This window comes from Microchirus variegatus (genome assembly GCF_963457635.1).
Source record: "Microchirus variegatus genome assembly, chromosome: 2".
In the NCBI taxonomy this organism is placed as follows: domain Eukaryota; kingdom Metazoa; phylum Chordata; class Actinopteri; order Pleuronectiformes; family Soleidae; genus Microchirus; species Microchirus variegatus.
The window spans coordinates 4,830,567-4,843,725 of NC_139803.1; the positions used below are offsets into that span (position 1 = coordinate 4,830,567).

General features: G+C 41.7%; 1 protein-coding gene across 1 annotated transcript in view; it reads left to right on the forward strand.

The window, feature by feature from the left end:
- The window catches only part of LOC310944614 (neurexin-2-like), a gene marked incomplete at both ends in the record, with an annotated part of 71,130 nt that overhangs the window by 24,863 nt on the left and 33,108 nt on the right, over window positions 1-13,159 (forward strand). Inside the window, 7 exons of the mRNA XM_083910417.1 lie at window positions 955-1,158; window positions 2,962-2,988; window positions 5,806-5,925; window positions 5,998-6,379; window positions 6,851-7,041; window positions 7,288-7,461; window positions 8,988-9,107. Coding sequence (XP_083766543.1) covers window positions 955-1,158; window positions 2,962-2,988; window positions 5,806-5,925; window positions 5,998-6,379; window positions 6,851-7,041; window positions 7,288-7,461; window positions 8,988-9,107 — 1,218 coding nt within the window. The remainder of the gene's footprint in view (window positions 1-954; window positions 1,159-2,961; window positions 2,989-5,805; window positions 5,926-5,997; window positions 6,380-6,850; window positions 7,042-7,287; window positions 7,462-8,987; window positions 9,108-13,159) is intronic.

A 13,159-nucleotide genomic window follows, 5' to 3' on the forward strand; every position in this document is an offset into this window, starting at 1 on the left:
ATGTATGTAAGTAGACCTCCATAACTAACATATATGTGCAACAGGACCACTCTATGTGAGCTTTAAAGTGGTTAAAATTGGCAATATCAGAAAACAATGTTTTCAACCCTGATTAAAACAAGCTGACAGTTAGTGCCTCAGGTGTTCAGAGAGCTTGTTCCACAGGTGAGGACCATAGAAGCTAAATGCAGCTAAATATATCAAATATGTTTATAAAATAATAACATAAAATAATGAATAAATAACAAATGGAGATGCAGTGACCATCGTCTTAGCTTCTACAAAGATGGCTGTCCTGGTAGATTTAAATATTCCATCGTAAAATACACACTGTGTGATGTTGAGGTTGAGCTATAATTGTCTTAAATACGCTGAGAGCCTTGACGTCAGCACACATGGACAAATGTGAACGTCACCAAGTCACTGACACAAAGTGTAACTGACGCAAACATCACTCTGCGTTTCATTTAAATGAGAAAATAAGAACACGACGGGCTGCGCTCCATGTTTCCACACAAAGATTTAAGAGTTTCACAGTGAAGACGCATTTTCTCGCGTGTGATGATTCATGTGACCGTGTCAGTGTGTGTGTGTGTGTGTGTGCGTGTCTTTCCTGTGATGCCTCACCAGCCTGAATCACCCAGCGTTTACTATGCAGATGGTTTCCTCACACAGAGAGGCCAAATTATGCAGCTCTAGTGGCAGCTAATAGCATGAGGGATGTATGAAAATCCCTCTTGTGTTGCTCTATGACGGCCATAAATCCTGGGGAAATTTGATTGCTGCTGCAATCTTTCCACCGTCTTCATTTGCTCCAGGCTGTTTCTGCCATCTGCTGCGACGGATGAAAACTGCAATCTGAAACGATATCACGGCGTAACCTGCGATAAGCTGTGATTTTTAATGCTGCGCTGTGATTCTCTCTGAGCTTCTTTGTTCTGTTGAAACCCACAGAGGCCACGACGGTGAGCTACGACGGCAGCATGTATCTGAAGGTGCTGCTGCCCAGGACGCTGCACACGGAGGCCGAGGACGTGTCGCTGCGCTTCATGTCTCAGAGAGCCTTCGGTTTACTGATGGCCACCACGTCTCAGCAGTCTGCGGACACGCTGCGTCTGGAGCTGGACGGAGGACGAGTCAAACTCACCGTCAACCTCGGTAAAGCTGCTCTCATCATCTCTGACTCTGTCATTCCTCCATCATATCTTCATATACAACATCTGCAGTTGCTCAAAGAACACCTTATTTATGCAATCTTATAAATAACACAAATGAAAACAAATCTGTCAGGAAAATACCAATGAAACTTAACGTAACATATCAATAAGACTTTAGAGAGAAACGAGTCTACGTGGAAACTTCCTCTCATTCTGTCTCTGGCACTGAGTTAAAAATAAAGACTCACATCAAACCTAAAGCCGCACACAATACAAATGTTGTCTGACTATTTCTTGGCCATTATGTGCTGAGTGACTGGAGAGTCCACCGGTTGCTTAGCAACTGCCAACCCCCCCCCTCCAAAAAAAACTGGTTAGATCCATAACATCAACAAGAAAATCAATGCACTGAGGTTTTTAACCCTCATTTACATCATCATCATGGTCCTGTTGTTCTATAAATATATATGTAAATTTAAATCTATGCAGCTGACACACACTGGGTTAATGTTAGTGTTTAAAGTAAAGGTAAATATACTGTAGCTCCTAAATGTTGAGTTTTCTAAAAACAAATATAAAGACGATGAGGACACAGTGTTTTCTGAGTAACTGTAGGTGCATCTGTATATTCAGCCTCTCTCTCTGTCTCTGTCTCTGTCTCTGTCTCTGTCTCTCAGTTCATTCAGTGGTCAGCTCTCGTCTGAGCGTCCCGGCTCTTTCAGAACCTTCAATGGCTCTGTCTGCAGTTCAAGGAGAAGGCAGTCAGAGACCACATCCATCATTAGCACACACACCATTTACTGGCCTGTTCAGTTTAGTTCCACCTCGCTGCACACACACACACACACACACTTCAGTGAACACACACACTCTGGTCTCTGGCTGTCTGTATCCACTGCTCTGTGATGGTTGACAGCTTGAGAGCACGCCTCAGCCACATGACTTACACCAGTCTATAGCGTACATTACACCAACTGTACACTTATATATATAGGTATACAGTTGGATAAATTGGTTTTCAGTAAGTCCAGAAAAAGGAAACGATGAGCGTGTGAATCCTTTTGAAACCGTTTCTCATCTCTCTGCAGAGGAGGAAAGTGTAATCTCTGCGTCACACTGAGCTGATTCCTGTCATGGTGTAAAAGGCTGATTGTGGCTGCAGGTTTGTGCAAATTGCCCTTTTCCTCCCGATGTAACTTGGAGAATTGATGAGTGTCTGGTCTGCGCTCGGAGACTGAAGAGACTGCATCGTTTTCTCCAAGAGCAAAGACCGGTTCACTGGTGCATGGATCGAATTCTTTAAACCTCTCACACTTAACAAATCAAACATCTATGAGCTCAGTGAAATCAAACCACTCTCGTGTTTGCAGCAAAGCTCACTGAGAGTACAATGTTATAATCTGTCATGTGTTGTAATTGCGCTTAATCCCAGAGTCGCTGACATTTTTATTCCATATTAAAAAAGATGAATTATTGATCTTTTCATTGTTCTTCTCACACATCAGTGAAACCGTCACAGTCTGATCCATGAGCGTCAGCGGTCGTGTGTCGATAAAGTTCTTATTGATTCTAACTTTGATCTGGTCTCACAGCAGACACACACACACACACACACACACACACATGCTAATTTGAGTGCATGTTGAGCACGGGGAGGAAAAGTGGCCGTTTGGACTCTCGAGGCTGTCCCCGGATAGTGGGCTCTGAAAAGCACTGAAGTGTCTGCAGAATGTACCTTGAAGGATGTGAAATCTTCTCTTTTTTTTTCGTTTTAATCTCACCATCTCACTCTCTCTCTCACCAGATTGTATCAGGATAGACTGTAATCTCAGTAAGTGTCTCCTATAATTATTTACTGTAACATGATGTCGACAACATGCTCTGTGCTTTAATCCCCTCTCCTTTGATGTGTCATTGATTTATTCTCCTTGTTTGCCGTCGCTGCTCCTCAGCATCGTGACAAAGATAACAGTGTGAATATCAGTGCATATACATGTCTTATATATGTGATGATAATAATTGGATCTATCTGCAGGGAGATAAGCTGTGATTGGTCTCAGTTCAGAGAAAGAAAATGGGTTTTATTGGTGGTTAATCCCACTGCAGAGGCAGTGATGAGATGAACCTGATATCTGATCAATAGATAAGTGTGAGACGCGTCCGTCAGTGTGAGTGTGTGAGTAAATGATCAGATTAGTCAGTGTTTCTGTGCCAAAGTCTGAACATAAGCTGCATAAATGTGTATAAAATGTCTAAAAAAAAACCCTCAGCATGAAAAACGACCTCATACAAACAGTCATGACAGTCGAGCCCAGAGCATCCATCACATCCACCTTCATGAATTTAAATGAGGGAACATAATTGGATTGATTAAAAGGGTAGATGAGAGCCACAGGCAGATCTTAAAGGAGGGAGGGAGTGAGGATGAGGATGGAGTTTATGATGCACATGTATCTGAGATACAACAGATCAAACAGATAAAAGGTCAAGACTGTTATATCTGTTATTATGGTCTGATACAGAAGAGGCTCGTGTTAGCTCAGAGAATAATCACAAACTCTCATCACGTGATGTATGTACGACTGTTAGGATGTTAGAATGCAGATCAATATCAGCCACGCAACGTCTCGTGTTTATTTATTGACCAGGTTCAGCTTTAATAGCAAAGAAATCACACCTGAAATCACATTTACGACTCCAGTACAAACAGCTGTTTTTATACTGAACGGACAACATTGTTTTTCTTTAATCAAGGTAAGTGTGTGTGTGTGTGTGCGCGTGTGTGTGTGTGTGGGTGAGAGAGCGCCACCTGCTGTTTTCTAAGCATTTTTAGATCCAAATAACAGGAGAATATGCATATACTTAATAGAAATCTGTGTTCTTGTGTCTTTAGCTGCTTGGATGCGTGAGCAACCTATAGCCCTTATTACCAGCAGATGGCGTCATTATACCATTATTATAGCGTCATTATAGCACACACAACATAAAGTCAGTGTTATATATGTCACACACGGAGGCCTCTGAAGCATTTCATATTACAGAGTAAATTAAATTAAATTAAATTAATACAGTTTATAGATTAAAATTGAACTCCAGGATCAATGATTGTGAATTCTCAGGTCATGATTTTCCTGTGATTTCTGTGAGAATCAAAGCTGCGTGGAGGGAAACAGCTGTAAGAATGAATTCTGCTGATGATGCTGTTCATTCTTTAGATTCTTTAGATTCTGGTAAATAATGGTGTACTGCAAACACCTGAAATGAAAATGTTTGAAATTATTAATTCTGTTAAACTTTAACTAAGAATCTGTCCTTTATCATGATGTTAAAGCTAGTTTGAGTCTATATTTGATAGGGTTTATATTACATATTATTCTATGTGAACACAGCCTCTGTGTTTACTCTTGAGAGACTGAGTTATTACTTAACAGTCTACAAACATGACCACCCTTATGTTTTGACAGTAAAAGCCTACATTATATTATATACTATATGTATATATATGTATAACAGCTGCTTGGTTAATGAGGCCACCTCTGCAGAATGCCCTTGTCTTTTTCACGGTGATAGTTTTTCACACCTTAATCCCACGTTGACTGGAGTGACATCACAAAGTGTGATTTATCAGACGTTTCTCAGCTCCCTCAGGAGACACACAAAGCCTTTAATGACTTTTACTGCTGCACAAGAACCTGCAGATGGATTTAAAATGTGAGTAATGTGTGTAAATATACTCCTAATAAAAGACAGGAAAATCCTTCACTTTACTCAGCTCCTCCTCCTCCTGCTTCTATGTTAGTGTTAGTGTTTAAACACAGAGGAGCTCCAGAGATAACACACACACACACACACACAGTGTCCCTGTTAATCCTTGATGGAGGTTTCCAAGGTTAACGTTAGTGTTTAATTGTTGGACATGGTTCCATCATCAGCTGCAGAGGGAGCAGGGTTTGATGATTGATCCGTCTGCTGTGCGTGGTCGATATTCAGCAGGTGGATGGTGGTGTCGTGCGGTGCTCTGTAAAGAAACATGGACAAAGCCTCCACACTCTTATTTCCCTCAGGATGAAAAAGTGAAGTGTTGGGAATGTTTTTCCCTGTATTGCCCTCAGTACATCCCTGTAATTCTCCTGCACCCTGAGCTCAATTAGACAGACAAAGCCCTGAAGGCACAGTCAGCTTAGCCATGGCCAATTAGTTTCCCAAGCGATGTCAGAACTCCTTTGAACTGCCGCGTCGCCCCCTGTTGCACGGGCGCTGATTCGGGATGACGGTGCAGCCGTGGCAAGACTCTGTGCTGTGACCTATTTACCACAAACCAGAGGAAAAGAATGCGAAAACGAGAGTGGAGAAAACGCTGAGAAGTGAAGCTGCGTCTTTGAGCCAAGCCTTCAGATCAGTGCGCACAGAAACTCCCATCACACATCAGTAAAGAGAGATAGACTTCATGTTATTGTGGAGGAGCTGTTATTGTGTGTGTGTGTGTGTGTGTGTGTGTGTGTGTGTGTGTGTGTGTGTGTGTGTGTGTGTGTGTGTGTGTGTGTGTGTGTGTGTGTGTGTGTGTGTGTGTGTGTGCACCCTGGGGAGAGACTGATGCTCCATGTGGAAACAGTGAAATGAGCTGATTTGCTGCATTTTCCCCTCGTAGGCAAAGGACCAGAGATTCTCCTGATCGGCGAGAAGCTGAACGACAATGAGTGGCACTCTGTGAAGGTGGTGCGGCGTGGGAAGAACCTGCAGCTCTCTGTGGACAACGTGACCGTGGAAGGTAAAGTGATGACGGTGCAGCTGAAGCGCCAATGGCAGACGGATATTTTAAAGATATTGTGTGCTTCTGTAGGTCACATGAGCGGCGCCCACACTCGCCTGGAGTTCAACAACATCGAGACGGGAATCATGACCGAGCGTCGCTTCATCTCCGTGGTGCCGTCCAACTTCATCGGCCACCTTCAGTCTCTGTCCTTCAACGGGCTGCTGTTCCTGGACCAGTGCAAGAACGGAGACATCTCCTACTGCGAGTTGAACGCTCGCTTCGGCATGAGGCACATCGTGGCCAACCCTGTGACGTTCGTGACCCAGGCCAGTTACCTGGCCTTCTCTACGCTGCAGGCCTACGCCTCCATGCACCTGTTCTTCCAGTTCAAGACCACCAGTCCTGACGGACTCGTGCTTTACAACACCGGCGACGGCAGTGACTTCATCGTGGTGGAGCTGGTCAAAGGGTGGGCGCAGGATCGCTTCAAATGTCTCGTTTTATTTGTCACGCAGTCAAATTCCTTTTTTAAATATACGTTATGTTGTTAATGTTAATGTTAATTATGTTGTCCTCAGCAGACGCTCACACACACAACACATGACTTTCAACACTTGTGTCATAGTTTTGCGGCTGCTCCCTCTTTAATCTGTGAAATGTAGCATCTTTTTGTGTCTGCTGTTTGACTTTGACACAGCGCTCAGCGTCTGATGATCAAATCTAATATTACAGTTTTGGAGGTTGTTTCACTCGGCCTTAAAATCAAGGACAAACAAATACAAACAAAAGTCAGACAGACAAATAAATGTTGGTGATGTCACTTTGTGAAGTGTTGAGAAGTTTATATATTTATATTTGCTGTGTATTTGAACCGTTCTGGCCAATTTCTACCAGAATTTAATTCATCTATTTGTCTGTCCCGTCCCGTCCCGTCCTTCAGGTACATCCACTATGTGTTTGACCTTGGCAACGGGCCGTCACTCATGAAGGGAAACTCTGACAAACCGCTGAACGACAACCAGTGGCACAGCGTGGTGATCTCCAGGGACAGCAACAACATGCACATCCTGAAGATCGACTCGCGCACCGTCACCCAGCACACCAACGGAGCCCGCAACCTGGACCTAAAGGGTGAGCTGTTATTCTTTATTTGACGACACAGATGCACACGAGGGCAGAATGATGTAAACATCCCTGAATGTTTCACCGTCACTGTGACCTATGACCTTCATGCTGAGCCATGTACAGATGCAGGTGCATCAGCATATACTGAGTAACCACAGAGAATACAAGTGTCTGAATGAATGAATACATTTAAAACGACACTGTCACTACAGCATTATACGACGGAGCATTGAAAAGTGCTGTATCTCACAGGGGAGCTGTACGTCGGTGGTCTTGGGAAGAGCATGTACAGCAGCCTGCCTCGGTTAATCGCCTCCCGGGAAGGATACAAAGGCTGCCTGGCCTCTGTAGACCTGAATGGACGACTCCCTGACCTGCTGGCAGACGCCCTCTACAAGGTGGGCGAGGTGGAACGAGGCTGTGGAGGTGAGAAAGAATCAAAGCATCTTGATTTTTAAAATACACACTTTCATCCAAGCTAACATGTCCTCATTTCACTCTACAGTCAAACATAAATCCAGTCATCTCAGTAGAACAGAAGGTTCTGCTCAGGCATGAATGGAACTGACGAAAGTTCATTTAAAGTTTTCTTCCTCTTGTAATATAAATGAGCTCAGCTCCAACATGAGTGAGTTCAAGGTCCAGTGTGAAAGAATCTGTGTCAGGGAACTTTGGTGATTCCCTTCTTCATTTGTGTGGTAAACTTCCACTTCAAAAAACCCTGGCTGTGTCTGGTTTGTCCTTTCTGGGCTGCGGTAGAAACACAAACTTCATAAACACAACCTTCAGAAACACAACCTCCATAAACACAACCTTCAGAAACACAACCATCAGAAACACAACCTTCAGAAACACAACCTTCATAAACACAACCTTCATGAACACAACATTTAGAAACACAAACATTAGAAACACAACCTTCATAAACACAACATTTATAAACACAACCTTCATAAACACAACATTTATAAACACAACCTTCATAAACACAACATTTATAAACACAACCTTCATAAACACAACATTTATAAACACAACCTTCAGAAACACAACCTTCAGAAACACAACCTTCAGAAACACAACCTTCAGAAGCACAACCTTCAGAAGCACAACCTTCAGAAACACAACCTTCAGAAGCACAACCTTCAGAAACACAACCTTCAGAAACACAACCTTCATAAACACAACCTTCAGAAGCACAACCTTCAGAAACACAACCTTCAGAAACACAAGCACAACCTTCATAAACACAACCTTCAGAAGCACAACCTTCAGAAACACAACCTTCAGAAACTCAACCTTCATAAACATAACCTTCAGAAACACAACCTTCAGAAGCACAACCTTCAGAAGCACAACCTTCAGAAACACAACCTTCAGAAGCACAACCTTCAGAAACACAACCTTCAGAAACACAACCTTCATAAACACAACCTTCAGAAGCACAACCTTCAGAAACACAACCTTCAGAAACACAAGCACAACCTTCATAAACACAACCTTCAGAAGCACAACCTTCAGAAACACAACCTTCATAAACTCAACCTTCATAAACATAACCTTTATAAACACAACCTTCATAAACACAACCTTCAGAAGCACAACCTTCAGAAACTCAACCTTCTGAAACACAACCTTCATAAACACAACATTTATAAACACAACCTTCATAAACACAACATTTATAAACACATCCTTCAGGAACACAACCTTCAGAAACACAACCTTCAGAAGCACAACCTTCAGAAGCACAACCTTCATAAACACAACCTTCAGAAGCACAACCTTCAGGAACACAACCTTCAGGAACACAACCTTCAGAAACACAACATTTATAAACACAACCTTCAGGAACACAACCTTCAGGAACACTTTAGATATAGATTGATATTTGAGATATATATCTATATGTATATGTATTACATATGAATGTTGTGTGGACCACTCCACAGGTCCCAGCACCACCTGCACAGAAGAATCCTGCCATCACCAGGGCGTGTGCCTGCAGCTGTGGGAGGGCTTTTCCTGTGACTGCACCATGACCACGTACGGAGGACCGTTCTGCAACGACCGTGAGTCCAACTTTATTCATCCTGAGTTAGTGAGTGGGGAGAATACTGGGGATATTACTACTATTAAAACCACAGCACTATATTAAAGTGCTAAAAACCTAAAGTGTGTGGTTTGTGTTGTAGAAGAGTGAAGTTTTAGAGAAATGAGAAGATTTAAATAATCTGGAGACATGTGAAAGAACTAAAAAATGACTTTCTTATACATTTAATGATAAAACCAAAGGTTGTGGACACTGATCCAATGTCACATGATCCACTTCTGCAAACACAACATCACATAAACACATCATAAAATGCAAATGCAAAGTGAAGTGATAACAATGTTACTGCTGAAAGTCTTCATTTGTAACGTCTCTATGACACATTTTTAAACCCTTACATAAATGTTTTACAACCTGAACACGACGAACACGGCGATCGTGGTCATTTCCAGCTCCAGGAAACTGCCGACGACCCACAGATAAGAAAGAAAAGGCTTTGCTTTCTTTCTCTTTCTCTTTTCTCGCCTGACTTTTAGCAGAAGCTTTTCATACTTATAATAGCAGGAGATTAGCATTAAGCTCGTTGGTCCAGTGGTCACGGCGAGTTAAGCTTCATTGCTTCAGAGTCATTTAGAATAAGTGCAACAATTGTGCCTTAGTGGTAATCATTATTGAAATGTGCTGTTTTTGCAGACATCGGGATATTACACCCTGCTAACTCTGCGGGGTGGTGATTTTAGCATCATTTACTGATAACGCTAATGTTCCACAGAATCAATCTTACATTTTCTGCACAGTAAAAGCATTTACTTGTGTTCAATGTTATTTTCAGTTCATGTTTGAGTCGCAGGCTAATTGTTGGTCTTTGTTGTGTGTACAAACTGACACACACACACACACACACAAACGCACACACACATCTATTGATCTAACCTGTGAATCAATAGTTCATTCTTTAGTCTGAACTGTTCAACCTGAACCTGCAGCACTGAATGTACACAACACAGCTGTGTTTCTCTGATCTGGCCCAGTTATTCACAGAGAATCTCAATTATACTTGAGTCCCTTTAAAAATAAGAACTCCAGCACATTTTTAGTATCAAGACTGTAAAATTATAAAATTAGAATTCAGTATGTTGCTTTTGATGATTGTTCCAGGAGAACAGATCGGATCGTCTTCATACCAAATGCTTGTTTGTCAAAAAAAACAAAAAACAAATCTGTGGTTTCTTCAGGAGCCTTCTGTCGCTTCTCTGACATCATCATATTAACATGACATCATCATATTAAATTGACATCATCATATTAACATGACATCATTATATTAACATGACATCATCATAATATGACATCATCATATTAACATGACATCATCATAATATGACATCATCATATTAACATGACATCATATTAATATGACATCATCATATTAACATGACATCATATTAATATGACATCATCATATTAACATGACATCATTATATTAACATGACATCATCATATTAACATGATGTCATCATAATATGATATCATCATATTAACATGACATCATCATATTAACATGACATCATCATATTAACATGATTGGCTGAGATTCTGACGGTAGCTAAAATGCCTCAGGTTTACCCGGAATTCAACCTTTGAGTTTTACTTTAAACTGATTAAATCTAACGACAGCAGACACTGTTGTGTCGTCTGTTCAAACAGTTTTATCTTTATATATACACACATATATACATATATATGTGTGTATATAAAGCTTGTTCCAAATCAACATATACAATTCAGACGCCTCATTCTGAAACATTTCCCAGAACAGAAAATGAAAACCACTCTAGAATCTTGGCAAATGGTCGACTGCACTCCACAGAATTTCAAATGGCCGCCTGAGGCTAAACCTTCCTTTTTATTTATTATTATTATTATTATTATTGCATGTGACAAAGACATGAACGCATTTACAGCAACAGAACATGGAGCAGTGTGAAGGAGGAGCAACACACACATGGATCAGAATTATTCAAATTTTCATCAAAGCGTTTTAACACTTTGTCCAGTTTCTTCTTCTCTTACTGTGAGATTACATGGCTCTGTGAAATCACTGCTTTAGCATCTGTGTGCTCAGGGTGCGCTCCACTTCCAGTCTAATGTCGAACAGTGCTGTGCTTTACTGCTTTTTGACCAACAATGATCAGCTTGTTATGTGATCGATGCAGATATGTGACAATCCCTCTGTTGCTTTGTGTCCCCGCTGCATTTATATTCATGCGCGGAAAGCAATTTAGCAAGTATGCTACAGACATCTGTGCTAATTTAGCTGGAGGTCAGCGTTTCATCACCAAAGTCACCGACACATAACGATGATGCTCTGTGCTCAATTTTCACCACTTCTGTCTGTAAACATATGGACAGTTTAATTATCAGTTAACCTCTGCAGTTACAGATGATTGTTCTGGCACATTCATTATGTGTGTGTGTGTGTGTGTGTGTGTGTGTGTGTGTGTGTGTGTGTGTGTGTGTGTGTGTGTGTGTGTGTGTGTGTGTGTGTGTGTGTGTGTGTGTGCATGTGTGCGTGCGTGTGTGTGTTACATTATCTGGCATAAACACAGACCTTGTCAGGACCAGTCGTCCTCATGGGATACTAAACGTGGTCCAAATGAGTCAGAATGTAGAAGTGGTTTGTTTTAGTGCTAATGTTTGAATTGTGGTTAGCTTCATGTTGCAGGACATTTTGACTGGTCCTCACTTCCTGTCAGGGTTAGACTTCACCAGTCATGTGGGGACATCAGAGCAGAGTGTTAGTGAACCTGCTGCTGTTCATTTGGACTCAAACCAAAGAGCCGTGGACACGACTGTGTGTGTGTGTGTGTGTGTGTTTGTGTGTGTGTGTGTGTGTGTGTGTGTGTGTGTGTGTGTGTGTGTGTTCTTGTACTTGCGGCATACTGAGGACCAGTGAGGGTTTTTAACCAACAAAGTGAGGTCATTTTTACAGAGTGAGGACATTTTGGGCGCTCCTCACTTTGTTTTCATTGAAATCACTTCCTTAGGTTGTAAACATGCTACACTGCTATACATGCTATAAAAACCCGTTTTCCAGCCCTGCTGTTTCACAAACTTTTTGCTCTGGGGCTCCACCTGCAGACATGTTATGGTACTGCACCCAGGAGTTCTTCATCGTTGTCATTCATGAAGTAGATATTTGTAATTGTGTTGATTTATAAAGTGGAAATGCCGGTCCTCACTTTGTCAGCACTTTTACGTGTGTGTGTGTGTGTGTGTGTGTGTGTGTGTGTGTGTGTGTGTGTGTGTGTGTTCATCAGTCTGCTCTGTCCCTGTGAAAATAAACATGACGTCGATGAAAAAAATAATTAAAATAAGAGAGACCTGAGGAAGAAGGCAGCGTAAAACAATAAAATGAAAATCATCAATCGTGTGTGTGTGTGTGTGTGTGCGTGCGTGCGCGCGTGTGTGTGACGTTTTCCTGACATGTCATTATAACCACGTAGAACGTACTCTCCATTAATTTATGAGTGAACATTTCCCTTGAATTGAAAGACAGAAAGACAGACTTCAGCCTCTCAGTTTCTCAGTTCCTCAGTTCCTCAGGTACAGTAACGTACCGTAGCAGAAGCTGTCTCCCTTTTCCATTTCATATGCCAGTTAGCGTTAAAAAAATAGATTTTTTTCATTATTGCCAAAACTAATGGATTTCCATTTGGAGCCGGCTCAGGTTTTGCAGGAGAGGTTATATTTAACAAGCGATGTCTAAGCTCCATATGCACAGGCTTTATATATAAACTGATGCGCAGATGCAGATGAGGCAGAAGTGGACGCTCGTGTGGACGTTAAAGCAGGAGAAGATGAATGGATGGAGGGAATATACTTACTTTATGGTAATAAACCATAAACTATCATATATTATAATAATAATAATATATCACACAATGTAAAACGAGAGCCTTCTTCTCGTGAGCTCGTGTTTCAAAGGTCAGGAGGATAATCCAGGACAGGGGTTCAGACTTAAACTGGTGCCCTGAGACCGAGGATGAAGAAAAACATCTCACAGTGTCA